A 13,845-nucleotide genomic window follows, 5' to 3' on the forward strand; every position below is an offset into this window, starting at 1 on the left:
TGTTTACAAAATTTTAAACTTTTGAATTATAAAATTAAATTTAAAAGACTTAGAAAAGTTACTAGATCCTATCATTCTAGAACTTTCTAGAACTAAACATTCTGGAACTAAATCTTTCCAAACATCTAGATATTTATCAAGAATTCATTACCCCTAAACTGAGCCAGTCCTTGACACTGATTAGTCTAAATTCATTTCTTCTACCTCCATCTATAAAAAACTTCTATGTTGCCTTTTGTCACTAGGCCTGTTCCTGCCACTGCTTATATTCCATAGTATGAGGGGTTGTTCATGTGGACACAAGTAAAATTATGTTCTGCATGAAATAGCATGACTACATAGAGTTTCAAGAGCACTAGGTTCCGGTCTCCATTCTGTCATGCATTGCATGTCAGTGTTGGTCAAATAACTCCACTTCTTTAAGCTATAAACATGCAAAGTTTGAACACTTACACTTATGACTGCATTCTGCTACTAAAGAAGAATTGTCAGGCAGAGGAGTTACTTACATGAGGCATTATCTGGGAATGATATTATAAAGCCTATAGATCAGCTGGTACACACTGAGGAGTTTGTTTAATGAGTTATGTCAGAATGTAAAAACAAGATACTTTGAGATTATATAACTTTTTACAACTCAGTGAACAGAACCCAAGGCTCAATTCTAAGCAATTGGAGATTCACAATCTGTTAGAAGAAGAGCTCCAGTCAACAACCCATAAAGATCAACCTTGGAGTCTTATGAAGATGTGAAAAGGGAGGCAGGTTAGAATTGATACAGCTCTGCTTATTTAAAATTTAAGGTTGTAGTTGAATGGAGAATTGTGGTTTAAAACTTGAAAACCACTGCTTTGATGATCTGTTCATTCTTGCTAAGTTTTCACCTACAAGGCTTTGCCTAAGTGTTTGAAAAACACAAACGGAATATCCTTTGCTATTTTCCCCTCAGTATTTGAAATGCATGACCCAGGTTTACCAGTTGAGCAAAGCCATTGTTAAGATGAGTATCTGACATGCCCAGGGAATACAGTATCACACATGATGTGATGATGATGATGATGATGATGATGATGATGATGATGCAAAGAATTATTTTCTATTGTACAGTGACTATACAATTCCACTCTGTTGGGATTTATGAAGTGCTCATGGAAGATCCAGTCCTGTGCCACAATCTTGATGTCTGTTTTCCCCAACTGTGTTCATAACAATACTTCCCATCGCTTGTATTTAAAAGTGGTAAGCAAAGCAGAAGGGGCATAGCAAATACATGAGGTAAACTGCAGCCTTTCATTCTTCATGCAGGCTTCATTTAGAAGAGATTTCCTTGAATCTTTATATAACCTAGATATATAAATATACATGCATATACATGCATATAGTATATACTCCTCAAAGATGTTTTGTTATTTAAAGTTAACTTTTAAATTATATTGGGTCATTTCTTTATTTTTTTTTGCAACTCTCTTGTTTTAAAAATAGCTAACAAGCTGAACCAGAATTCCATATACAGTCATTCTTTTAATCTGACAGCTGTTCCTGAAGTTGATCTCACCATTTTTCTTTTCATAAAGATGTGAAAAACTGAGGTTCAGAAAGCCTGAATTTACAGGCAGTCACATATTTAGTAAGAATCAGAATGGGAGCTGACCAATCATCTCAGCAATCAGGAACCTAAAGTATAACTATATATAAGACACATCTAAAGACAGCATGCTCACGGATATCCAAGCTCCATGAAGTTGTTCCATATTTGCTTTAAAAACATGATGACTCCCATCTGGAGGCAGAGGTCTATCAGACAGCCACTAGGATGACACTAAAATAGAATGGTGAGAGCCATAAGTATCCTGCTTTCTCTGGCCCCCCACGCTAGTTCAAATATCTTCAACTTTTAATTACAACGTAAAATTTACATCTGGGTCACATTTTCTCATGTAAAAAAATGAAGACAGGTACAATGACATTGAGGGAAGTTCTGAGTAATGCTGGTGGAAATTGGGTTTGCTTACTGAGGACTTGCTGTCTCCCACTGTCAATCATGGCCTCATATAATGAATGCTAACAAATGTTCTATATCCACAAATAGCAAGGCATTAGAAAGGCGATTCTGACACAGTGTTTATGACTTTGGTTTCTAGGAAACTTAGTATTATTAAATAATTTCAGATTGTCTGAAAAAATACAGTCATTTTAATAAGTTCCCATATCTTCCTCCCCATATGGGTCAAAGCTTAAAAAAAAAATAACAATAGTGCCTTGCAATTAAGTAAACTGCAGTTACTAATTTCATTTCCCCCTCTCTTCCAGGACTGTAGAACAACCTCAATCAGCATATTCATATTGCAATGCATATCTTTCATGTTCTTCACATGTTATTCTCTTCTGGACAGTTTTTTCTAACATTGAGAATTTTTAAAGGTCATTGGAACATGCATGTCTCCTTGTATGGGTTTATATGAAAAATTTCTTCTTTGTGCTTTTTTTTTTTGTTTTGTTTAGATTTCCAACAAGTCAGCATGAAACACACACATACACACACACACACACACACACACACACAAACTATGACTTAATTGAACATTGCAACAACTCTGTGCAGCTGGAACCTGCACTATAAAAGCAATTCAAGTGGAAAATGTGGGTCTTGATCTTTAGAAATGGGATCATGTCCTGCTCATAAGGGTGCTTGTTTCTATGGCTTTGATTCTATTTCTGTCAAATTGGTACTAGTAGGACTTCAAAAGAAATAAATAAGACATAAAAGAAGCTGCTTTTCCTGTTCCAGCCCAGTAGCTTAAAAATTGGAGCCAGAGAGTAGGTGTGCCCAAGGCCATGCTCACTGCATAACAGGGTCCAGATTCTATTATCTCAGTACACCTCCTCCATCTAGTATGTACATATAACCCCCTGAATCCTTCCTCATTTATACCATGAATGTGTTCAGTAGAATGTGTGACATTGAATCACAAAGATGCAGGGGACAATCATAGTTTAACAACACTCCTCTTCAGTGTTGCAAAGAAACTTAGAGGCAAATCGACTTGCTCAGAACCTAAGGAAAGAGCACTCAGGTCTTCTTTCCAAAGTGCATTATGCTAGGGATAAATTCTGTTTACCAAATATGTCGTTTGCCTTGGAGTGTAGGCTTGGGATACATACAGCAGAATAAGGGAGCGGAGAAAGAAAACAATGAGAGATACATGATTGAATTATTCCTGTAAAGAGTAGGCCAAAGTGAAAAGGCAGGTCAACAATGAGTTTGTTAATGTTAAGCCTCGTAGGATTTGTAATTTACAACCGTCTTTATCTTTCCTAGAGAGAATAACAAAGACAGGTGGTATTGGTTAGTTTTTTCAATTCACATAGTAATGGTCTTGAAATAAAGCCAGTCAGCTCTTAAACACCCTAAATTCATTTTGGTAAAAATCTCATATACTTATAATACATAAATAATGGGCACGGATGAATGTGGAAAAGACCTAGGCATTTGTGAGCAAACCGAAGTTCCGTGTTTTCACATGTTTTCTTGTTTTGGTGAGAGCTAGGGAGGGTGAGTGTCTTTAGTCATCATACTTTGAGGAAGCTAGGGAACAGGCAGGACTGTCAGACTCCATGACCCTTCACCTCGCCTACTTTGGGATTTTTACTCTAAAGACAACTCATTTGTCTGAGACATTAATTAGATAGTCATCTCAGCAAGATGCATTTCCATGGTTATGCTCACATATCATCCCTATGGCGGCTGGGAAACACTGTTCAGAGCAAGGCTTTGAAGCTATGCTGCTTTTATTTGAATCATAATGTTACTCCCCATTGTGACATTAAACACACTATAAAACTTCTCTCTTTGTACACTTGTCAATAAAATTAATATCATAATAAATATTATTGTTATTATTATACATTTTAATACTATAAAATATAAAAGGGAATTAAAGTGCATCTATATGGCATAAACACTCTGTCTCCACTTTAGTCTTCTTAACTTATCTAGTAATTCTTAAATTACTAACTAAGTATGACCCACGTGACCAGGCTCTTGCTGAATATGGGTATGAGTCTTTTCCATGCATAACAACAAAAACAAGACAGACATACGGATAAACAGAACAAAAGAAAACTGAAAAACTTGAGACTTCCAGAGTTACCAGGGTTATAAAAGGTCTCAATGCCCCCCTGTTCCCCCATTCTCACCCAGTGTCTTACTTTGTAACAGCCCATGTAGGTTTGCAATTCATTATACACTCAGGGTTTGCCTTTAGCTTGCCTACTTAATTGTTCAGCTTCGCAAGTGCTGGGGTTATAGCGATGTATCATGACACTCTGCCTTTGTCTGTCTTTGGCCGCAGAATACTACAAATCTTGCCATAGAGCCAGAACAATGATGAGCATCAGCAAGAATTTGTGAAGAATTTCCCTTAGTGTGTCAATGGCAGACTGTCCACCAGAGGCCTACTGCTGAGCCTGTGTTAATACTTGCTTTTTAATTTTTTTTAATTTTTTTGTAAATTAACTCTTAACTATAAATAACTTGGCAACCTAAGTTTAGTATTGCCGATTTAGCATGGAGAACTGGATAGTCATGAATGAGGAATTAAGGGCAAAGAACAAATTGCAAGGGTAAATAACATTTGAGTCTAAACTTTCCATTGTAAAGCATGCATATATTCTGAGGGAGTTTTAGGCTTCATGCATGTACAGAGACCATTTCTGGAATGCTCTGAAAAGATGTAATTAAGTCTCCCTGTGATTTTAAGGAGCCTTTTATGGAGACCGGAGCTACTTCTCCCTTCACTCTTCTTTCATAATCTTTTAAAAACCCCTTCTATTCTCATAGGGTATCAAGTCTCTTCTTGGCTACCTGCTGTCCTTCCTCTGAGTGCCACCAGGTCACCCCTCCTGGGGACATGGTCAAATGTGAGGCACCAGAGTATGTGAGAAAGTCGTATCACACTCTCCACTCAACTGTGGAGAATATTCTGACCATTGGCTAGATCTGGGAAGGGGTTTAAAGTTTACCTCCTGTATTGTCCTTGGCTGGTGCCTTAGTTTGAGCGGGACCCCTGGGCCCAAATCTGCCTATCATATTGTTCTACTTGTAGATTTCTAGGACCCTCTGGATCCTTTTATTTTGCTGTTCTCCCATGCGTCTCTCATTTAGAGTCCCAATAGGATGCCTTCCCCTCTGTCCCAGTTTCCTGGTAAGTGAAGGCTTTCGTGGGACATGCCCCTTGGGCTAGTATGCAGATATAAGTGAGTATATACCATTTGATTCTTTCTGCTTCTGGGTTAACTCACTCATTATGATCATTTCTAGCTCAATCCATTTATCCACAAATTTTGGGAATTCCTTGTTTTTAATAGCTGAGTAGTATTCCATAGTGTATATGTACCACAGTTTCTTTATCCACTCTTCTACAAGGCAATCTTATATAAGAAACATAAAGATCCGGGTGTTTTGATATCCACGGAGGGTCCAGGAACTAATCAACAACAGACAAAAAGGAAGGCTTCATAATACTAAAATTATCATTCTTCCCACAGGTATATTCTACTCACTTAAAAACTTGAGCTTTTGTTAGTTATCACCTTTTCTCTATTTTATTCTTTACTTTTTATTAACTTTAAAAGTAAATTTTCAACAGGTGATTGTGGTGCCAGCTTTTAACGCAGAACTCAATAGGCAAAAGCAAGTGAATCTCTGAGTTTGAGCCTGATCTATGGAGTGAACTCCAGGAAGGCCAGAGCTACATGGAGAAACCCCGTCTCAAAAAACCAAAAGAGAAAAAAGTAATTTCTATTCATTCAACTTTTAAATAAAATCATCAATTTCCACAAAAAAAAATAAAAATAAAAATAAAAATAAAAACCCCTTCTATTTTTCAATCTCATATTAAAGGCACCATGTAGTTATTGGATTTTTGCAATAGAACCCTTAAAATCACTTTGGTTGAGAAAGAACAAAGTTCTCATCAGGAGACACAATTATAGGATATAGGCTTCAACAAATACAGACTATGTCTTTGCTATTAAATATATAACTTCTATTTGGTAAATAACACTTGATCATTCTTTACATAAAAGTAAGTTTTGGATTGGTAAATATCAACACATTATAAAATAAGATTAATAATAAAAATGAGTTGCTTTATGTTCCTAGAACTAATAAGAATATGTGGAGCATAATGTCAATACTAAAATCAGTATATTGAAATCAGTGTTATTTAAGCTAGGCAGAATGGTGCACATATAAACCTTGGCCTTGGGAGGTAGAGACAAGGGGTCAAGAGTTCAAGGATTTCCTCTGCTACATAAAAAGTTCAAAGACATTGTGAACTACACAAGATTCTTTTTGAAATCTAACTAACAACAGCAACAAAACAAACAAACAACAACAAACAAAAATCCTATAATTTTCATTAGATAAAGGGTAAATATTTTTGTAAGAAGAGCTATTAAAGAAAAATTAAAGGAGAAACAAATGCATTTGTGTGTTGATGTGAGATTCAAATTATATTAGTTTGTGAATTAGTAAGCAGAAAAAAATCTTATTAAAGTGAACAGGTGAAGATCAGAGGGGAAGGCATCCTATTGGGACTCTAAATGAGAGACGCATGGGAGAACAGCAAAATAAAAGGATCCAGAGGGTCCTAGAAATCTACAAGTAGAACAATATGATAGGCAGATTTGGGCCCAGGGGTCCCGCTCAAACTAAGGCACCAGCCAAGGACAATACAGGAGGTAAACTTTAAACCCCTTCCCAGATCTAGCCAATGGTCAGAATATTCTCCACAGTTGAGTGGAGAGTGTGATACGACTTTCTCACGTACTCTGGTGCCTCACATTTGACCATGTCCCCTGGAGGGGGAGACCTGGTGGCACTCAGAGGAAGGACAGCAAGTAGCCAAGAAGAGACTTGATACCCTATGAGAATATATAGGGGGACATAATCCCCCTCAGGAACAGTCATAGGGGAGGGGAATAATGGGAAAATGGGGGGGGGAGGAATGGGAGGATAAAAGGGATGGGATAAACATTGAGATGTAACAAGAATAAATTAATAAAAATAAAAAGAAAAAGAAAAAGAAAAAAAAAAGTGAACAGGAAGAGCTCACAGAAGGAAATATAACACAAGCACAGACATAAAGAGGACACCAACTAACTTTCCATTAAAGAAACCCAAGTCAAAAGCAGCTGTCCTTTCACTACATAGACCTGTCAGGCTTCTGTTGGCAAATGTCTGACAAAGAGACTCCTCACTTTACCAAGTGCTGTCTTTTGAAAGGACAAATTCTCAGCTTCAGTGAAGGCTTAACACATGCAGAAATCCTACCCCTTCATCTTGTTTCCCTGGGTTATATGTGTTGTAAGTTAATAAAGAAATATGAGCTTTCAGCACTTGTGCACACATGTTTATATATGACTATTTCATCTTGGATTTTTTTAGACTGAATTATCATTTCACTTTTATATTTGGAAATCCATTCATTAGATGGCAATACTTTTACAAAATGACTACAATGATAGGAACTATCTTTAGTGTGGCTTTGTAAATAGAGAGCAAACAAACAAGAAAACATGATTTAATAAGCATTACGGGAAGAGGCCAAAATATTGGTGTTTAACTGAAAAAGCATCATCAGTGTTAAAAACACATGTGGCTGCTTCCGTTTTAAACACAAAAAAATCACTTCTCTTCCAAAATCTGCCTCTAAGAACACTCTTGGACATCTTCCCTCCCCAGCCCATCACCTCCCACAGTCACTGGCCGGTACCCATACCCTTCCACACACCCACTCTCATGGCGCTACTTACTTCCTCCAGTCTCCACCGCTCAAAAAGTTTATTGTATTTTCCTGGGTGGCCTACGAACCTGTAAAAAGGGTTTGAATTCATTAGCAATTAAGTGAAGTTCACCTGCTGACAAATCACACAGAGTCCTTGTGTGTAGGTAGACAAAATCGTTCCTTGGTGCAATTTGTCCCATACAGTTGATTTGCTATGCTTAAACAACACCAAAGTAACTGACTTTAAAAGGAGAAAATGAGGCATGAACTCAGTACCAATGAGTAGAGAAAGTGAAGCTATATCAATCTGATGACATTTAATACTTTGTTCCATGTAGAATTTTAATGTTGTGTGGGCCAAGTTAATGAATATTATCAAGATGTTTCTAGCTTCTGAGTGTTGCCATAACTTCAAATGGAGGAGTGACTATATATAGCAAACTGGGCCTGTTAATTTTATAAATTTTTCCTCAAATTCAGGATCAAGGGAGGAACCAATTATTAAAATCCTGGTTTCCACATCAAAAAAATATAACTCAAAGATACATTAAAATTCTTTTCTTCTAAACGAAATAAAAATTAGTGATAGATGACAAGTTACACATGTATTTCTCTCTCTCTCTCTCCTCTCTCTCTCTCTCTCTCTCTCTCTCCTCCTCTCTCTCTCTCTCTCTCTCTCTCGCTCTCTCTCTCTCCTCTCTCTCGCTCCTCTCTCCTCTCTCCTCTCCTCTCTCTCTCTCTCTCTCTCTCTCTCTCTCTCTCTCTCTCTCTCTGTGTGTGTGTGTGTGTGTGTGTACAAGATACAAGTGGTAGTAGCTGTCTTAGGTTGCCTCAGTAAGAACACATATACAATCTGATTGTATAATATTCTAAGGCAGTGGCCAAGGATTCATTACTTCTGTTACATAATTGGCAGTAGAATGTTTATATATGTTTTGGTTTTTTTTTTTTCCCCTGGCTACAGCAGCATGGTTAAAGTTAACTCACCTTCCCAAAAAGAATGCAATATAGAAGATAGAACTGTTCAGATTGACAAACTGGAAAAGGAACATCTTCAAGGCAAAGCTGTTTTCCCATTCTGATTCTGTCCGAGGATATTCTAAAGGAAGCACAGATTACTGACACACATGCAATGAGCAAAAAGCCATCAGTGTTCTCCCTTTAAAAGACCTTTCAGTCTTGCAGTGAAAAGGAGATAAGTAGAATCTAAATTCTAATGTGAAACATACATTAGCTTAGCCAAAATGTTAAAAAAAAATACACAAACACAAGGCCAGATAAAGAAATATCAATATTAACCATGCCTATTAATTAAGAACTATAAGTTCATAGAAACCATGCCATCTCTGGGTTACATGTAAAAAATAAAGTTACTAAGCAAAACCTTTTACATTAATGGTATTTAGGACAAAAAGCTAATTTCATTTTTCCTATTAATTATAACCCCCCCTGCCATGGTCACTTTTTTTCTCAATATCATCTGTACTAAAGATAAAATAGCTTTAAAGAAATTAACATAGGTATGAGAAACAGAGCTTTGAAACAATCTGTAAGAAAGCTTTTGATAGTACTTTATTATCCAGCTGAAACAATTATACTCAGAAAGAACAACAAAGCAGATGGTTGGCACTTAATGTATAATTTGTGGTGTTTGGTGCATTTGATATACAACAATGAAATGGGAACTATTATTCAAAATTTTCAAGTTCAAAAACTACACTAAAAAAGTACCAGAAAAGAGAAAACTGTGGCATATCCTGTTAATCCCAGAACACAGGTTGCAAGGAAGATGATATTTGTGAGTTGAAGACAAAACTGATCTACATAGTTAATAGGAAGGCAGCACTACATAGGGAGACTCTGTTCTCCCCCCAAAACAATACAAAACATAACAAGCAAACAAAAATACTTCTTTGTATTTCCATCTTAATTGTAGTCATCCAAAAGACAGAATCTTGGAATATAGCTTTTGTTCATTTTGATCGGGAAGTTGGGGCAAACAAATCTCTGATTATATAAGTGTTTGAGAAATGAACCTTGGGCTGGAGAGATGTCAAGAATTTTTTCCACATTCTTTTTGTATCTTATTTTCTTTTAAAAAATTTTATTTGCAATATAAATATTCAGACTGACCTTTACTCAACACCCCAAAACTAAGTATGCAAATAGGTATTCATATGGAAGTATCAAAACTAGTGAGACTAGGAAAAAGGAGACACTAGCATATGGGAGAAGTCTGCTTTCTAGAAACTGAAAAAGAATTGTTATCAAACAGCTAACTCTTCAGCAGAGGCTAAAACCAGCATCTGAGCATGAAGCCAGTGGTTGAAGAACTGCAGTTCCCCCAACCCCCAAAGGTGCTGAGGCATGCGTATCAGATCACAGAAGGCTAGAAAAATCAGAAAGTACCATAGGAAAACAGAGTCAGTAAGAATATGACTGGGAGCACCCTAGTGGAGAAATTATATGGACATGTATATTTTGGAAGCCATAGCTGTTTTTCTGAGTCAGCAAACAAGAAGAGGGGCAAAAGAGGTAAAAATGACTTTGAGGAGAAAATGTGAAATCTGAAGCCCTATCTAAAATTCTAACGGTAGGAATATTTCAAGGAAAAGATGGGATCTGTTTCATCCTATAGGGCTGCAATCAATGGATAATCTACACACAGGTGCCCTACAATCTTTGGTTTTATTTTGTTCTGTTGTGTTTGCTGCCAAACGTGACCCCTGAGTTCAATTCCTAAAACCCACATTGTGGAAGTGAAACAACAAAAGATTCCAAAAGCAATCTTCTGACTTCTGTATGGGACCATGGTGGACACACACACACACACACACACACACACACACACACACACACACACACACACACACACACACACTAAATGTAACCTAAAACTAAATGTAATCCAAAAAGTGAAGGAATCATTATTTACTCAACACTTCAAAACTTTTTTTTTTTTTTTTTACAAGAAACAAAGGAACAAAAAGTAGACATCAAACTGGGTATTCTGAAACATGATTGCTTGTGGGTCAAAACTAAAATATATCACAGTAATAGTAAATGAAATTCTGTGACAACATCCTTGCCAGGAGATGTGATGTACATTTTAATCCCAGGGAAGGAGGGAAGGAGGGAAGGAGGGAGGGAGAGAAAGAGAGAGAGAGAAAGAGAGAGAGAGAGAGAGAGAGAGAGAGAGAGAGAGAGAGAGAGAGAGAGAGAGAGAGAATATTATCATCATTTTAAGCAATGAATATATGAAGTCAATAGGCACGGCTATTGATCAGTACTTTATAGCTCACTAGGATAAGTTGTAGAACAAAGATTTTAACCCACAAGTTCTCACTGCAGAGCCGAGACTCTATTTGATGGAAGAAGAGATTCAAATTAGTTCCTCTAAGCATTCCTCTGACCTACACACAGAGGCCAAAGCAGGATTTTGACCGACCTCTACTTTCAACACACGTCATATACCTATGAGTGGAGGGGGAAAGACCTGAGAAGTCTGAGAAAAAAGTGTCTAAGTAATGATGAGTAAGTTCCCTAGCTTCTAGATGGATAGTTTCAGATGGCATGCTTTGTCTCCTTGTGTTTGGTTATTTGTAAATACTTGTGAAACTGAAGACAGAAAAATGGTAAAATACACAAAATGTCTAGAGACTAATATGCATGGAGTTATTTACTTACTAAAACTAAAATAAAGAAAATGAACTTACCTAAGTTAGTAAGGAGGTATGCAATTTTTTCATAAGCCTGCAAAAGAATATACAGGTAAATACTCTTTTTGTGTGGTTCTAGAATTTACACTTTTACAATAAGGCCCCAAAGTGTGTCTACACGGTGTATACATTTTAAGCAAAGTAGAAGTATTTCTTAACACAGCATGTAGTGTTTATATATACCCAGAATAACTGAAATAAAATGAGTTAAAAACACATGTGTATGCATACATAAAGACACCTTACTATCCGCAAAACAACTATTTGTTGCCACTTTCATTGAATATCTACTCCATAAACTGAGACAAAAACTAACAAAATTCATTCAGCTAGTTAGTGGCTGAGATGAAATTCAAGACTGTCTGCAACTCCAGCCTTGGGGTATTTGATGTCCTCTTCTAGAATGATCATGTATCCATACACACATGATATGCACACACCCAAACACATGCATATACACACAAAATAGATTAGAACAAAACCAAACAATAGCCATGCCCAAAGTATTCAAAATTCAAGGAATGTATTTGAATATTTAACAAAGTATTCATATTCACTGATGGTTCTTTCAGTAGAATGATTGCTATTTCTTCTTAGGCATGATCCAAATTTACACCTTTTAAAAATCAAGACTATCTTGAGACAGATGACATTAAGTGAATACCTGTCTCTACCTAATGCATGTTTCTGTTTGGATTTATTTTGATTTTGACTTTACTTTTATACACATGCTAATATTTTCCAATATTAAAACAAGAGTACTTTGATTTTGTGAGCGTGTTCTTCTCATTGTACCCTGCTCTTTTCCATGTCCCAGTTATAAAGTCAGATGGCAATAACAGGTTCTCCAAGGGCTTTAACAAGATGGACTTTATCAGCCGACAAAAAGCATGTGAGCAGCCACTGTGTGTAAGCACTGAGCTGAATGCCCTCACGGGGACTGAAAGCCAAGCCTGCATAGGAGTTGCCATTTACACTATTTCACCTGAGCCAGCACTTTCCACATAGTAATTACAGAACAACAATTGTGTCAAGTAAGTATTGTAGCCCCATTTTACAGAACAAGGAGCTAAGGCTGATAATATCAGTCATGTGGCCTGATAGAATAAAACACTAAGCAAGAAGTACCATAGGAATGCTCTCTTATGAGGACTTTCCACCATCTACAAGTCTCTAGTGAAACATCTTTAGCCGGATGCCCCAAGCGATGACAGTAACATTTAGAGGAATGTTACAAATTGCAGTAAGAAACTTATCCAAAGTAATTAAGAACCTGAATAGTCTAGACCCAAATGACACAGCTCATTGGTGCCATCCATACGCTACTCCACAAACAGTTCACAAAACAACTTGTTCAGTCCAACTCTAAAGGCACAAGGAATCCACGACTTAAACACATTCAAATGTCTCATATATGGTAGCAACTGTGCTGAGAGAGCAGGTTGTCTGTGTGTGAATTTGAATATGTGAAATGAAATGGCCGTGTAACTCGGGGAGGAAAAACAAGCAGGATCATAGACAAGCATTCTGATTCTAAGCCCTATGTAATACATATGATACCATATTGGAGAGATTCTAAAATTACCCACTGTTACCTACAGTATATCACATACAGACTCTTGCTCATATACTGTTATTATATTAAATATTCATCAGTAATTTCTAATATTATTAGTATTTGGAAAAATCAAATAATAGATAACTATAAAGGTATAGTCTATATTTTCATGGATCTTGATTGCCAACGAGTAGGCACAAATGGCCTGCACCTATGTCAAGAGATAAAGACAGATGGTGGTGGCACACACATTTAATATCAGCACTCAGGAAGCAGAGGCAGGCAGGTCTCTATGAGTTTGAAGCCAATTTGGTCTACACAGAGAGTTATAGAATAGCAGGGCTATACAAAAAAACTCTGTCTCAAAAAGTTGGGTAAAAGAAATTATATTACTTTACAGTAGGAAAAGCTTCTTGAAGAATATGACACTTCCTTCAGAAGCAAGGTAGCAGAGCACATTAATAATTGATAAACCAGAGAATCCTAGAGGGAAACAGGCTTCTAGGGCATGCTTGAAGCTGGCAATATTTATTTATTTATTTATTTATTTAGTCAGTTAGTTTTGTTGTTTTGTTGTTGTTTATTTGGGTAGGTTGTTTTTTTGTTTGTTTGTTTTTGTTTGATACAGGGTTTCCCGGTATAGCCTTGGCTGTCCTGGACTTGCTTTGTAGGCCAGACAAGCCTCAAACTCACAGAAATCCCCCTGCCTCTGCCTCCCTGAGGGCTGGGATTATAAGTGTGTGCCATGGTGCCAAGCCCTGGCAATTATTTAGGAATT

The 13,845-nt window shown here is 36.9% G+C and overlaps 1 protein-coding gene across 1 annotated transcript in view; it reads right to left on the minus strand.

Moving 5' to 3' along the window:
- The window catches only part of Ano3 (anoctamin 3), a 241,347-nt gene that overhangs the window by 9,549 nt on the left and 217,953 nt on the right, over window positions 1–13,845 (minus strand). The window contains exons 18-21 of the mRNA XM_051144318.1: window positions 11,507–11,543; window positions 8,778–8,889; window positions 7,819–7,876; window positions 1,722–1,819 (exon numbers count right to left, since the gene is read on the minus strand). Coding sequence (XP_051000275.1) covers window positions 1,722–1,819; window positions 7,819–7,876; window positions 8,778–8,889; window positions 11,507–11,543 — 305 coding nt within the window. The remainder of the gene's footprint in view (window positions 1–1,721; window positions 1,820–7,818; window positions 7,877–8,777; window positions 8,890–11,506; window positions 11,544–13,845) is intronic.

The sequence above is a fragment of the Acomys russatus genome, chromosome 4 (genome assembly GCF_903995435.1).
Source record: "Acomys russatus chromosome 4, mAcoRus1.1, whole genome shotgun sequence".
Lineage (NCBI taxonomy): Eukaryota > Metazoa > Chordata > Mammalia > Rodentia > Muridae > Acomys > Acomys russatus.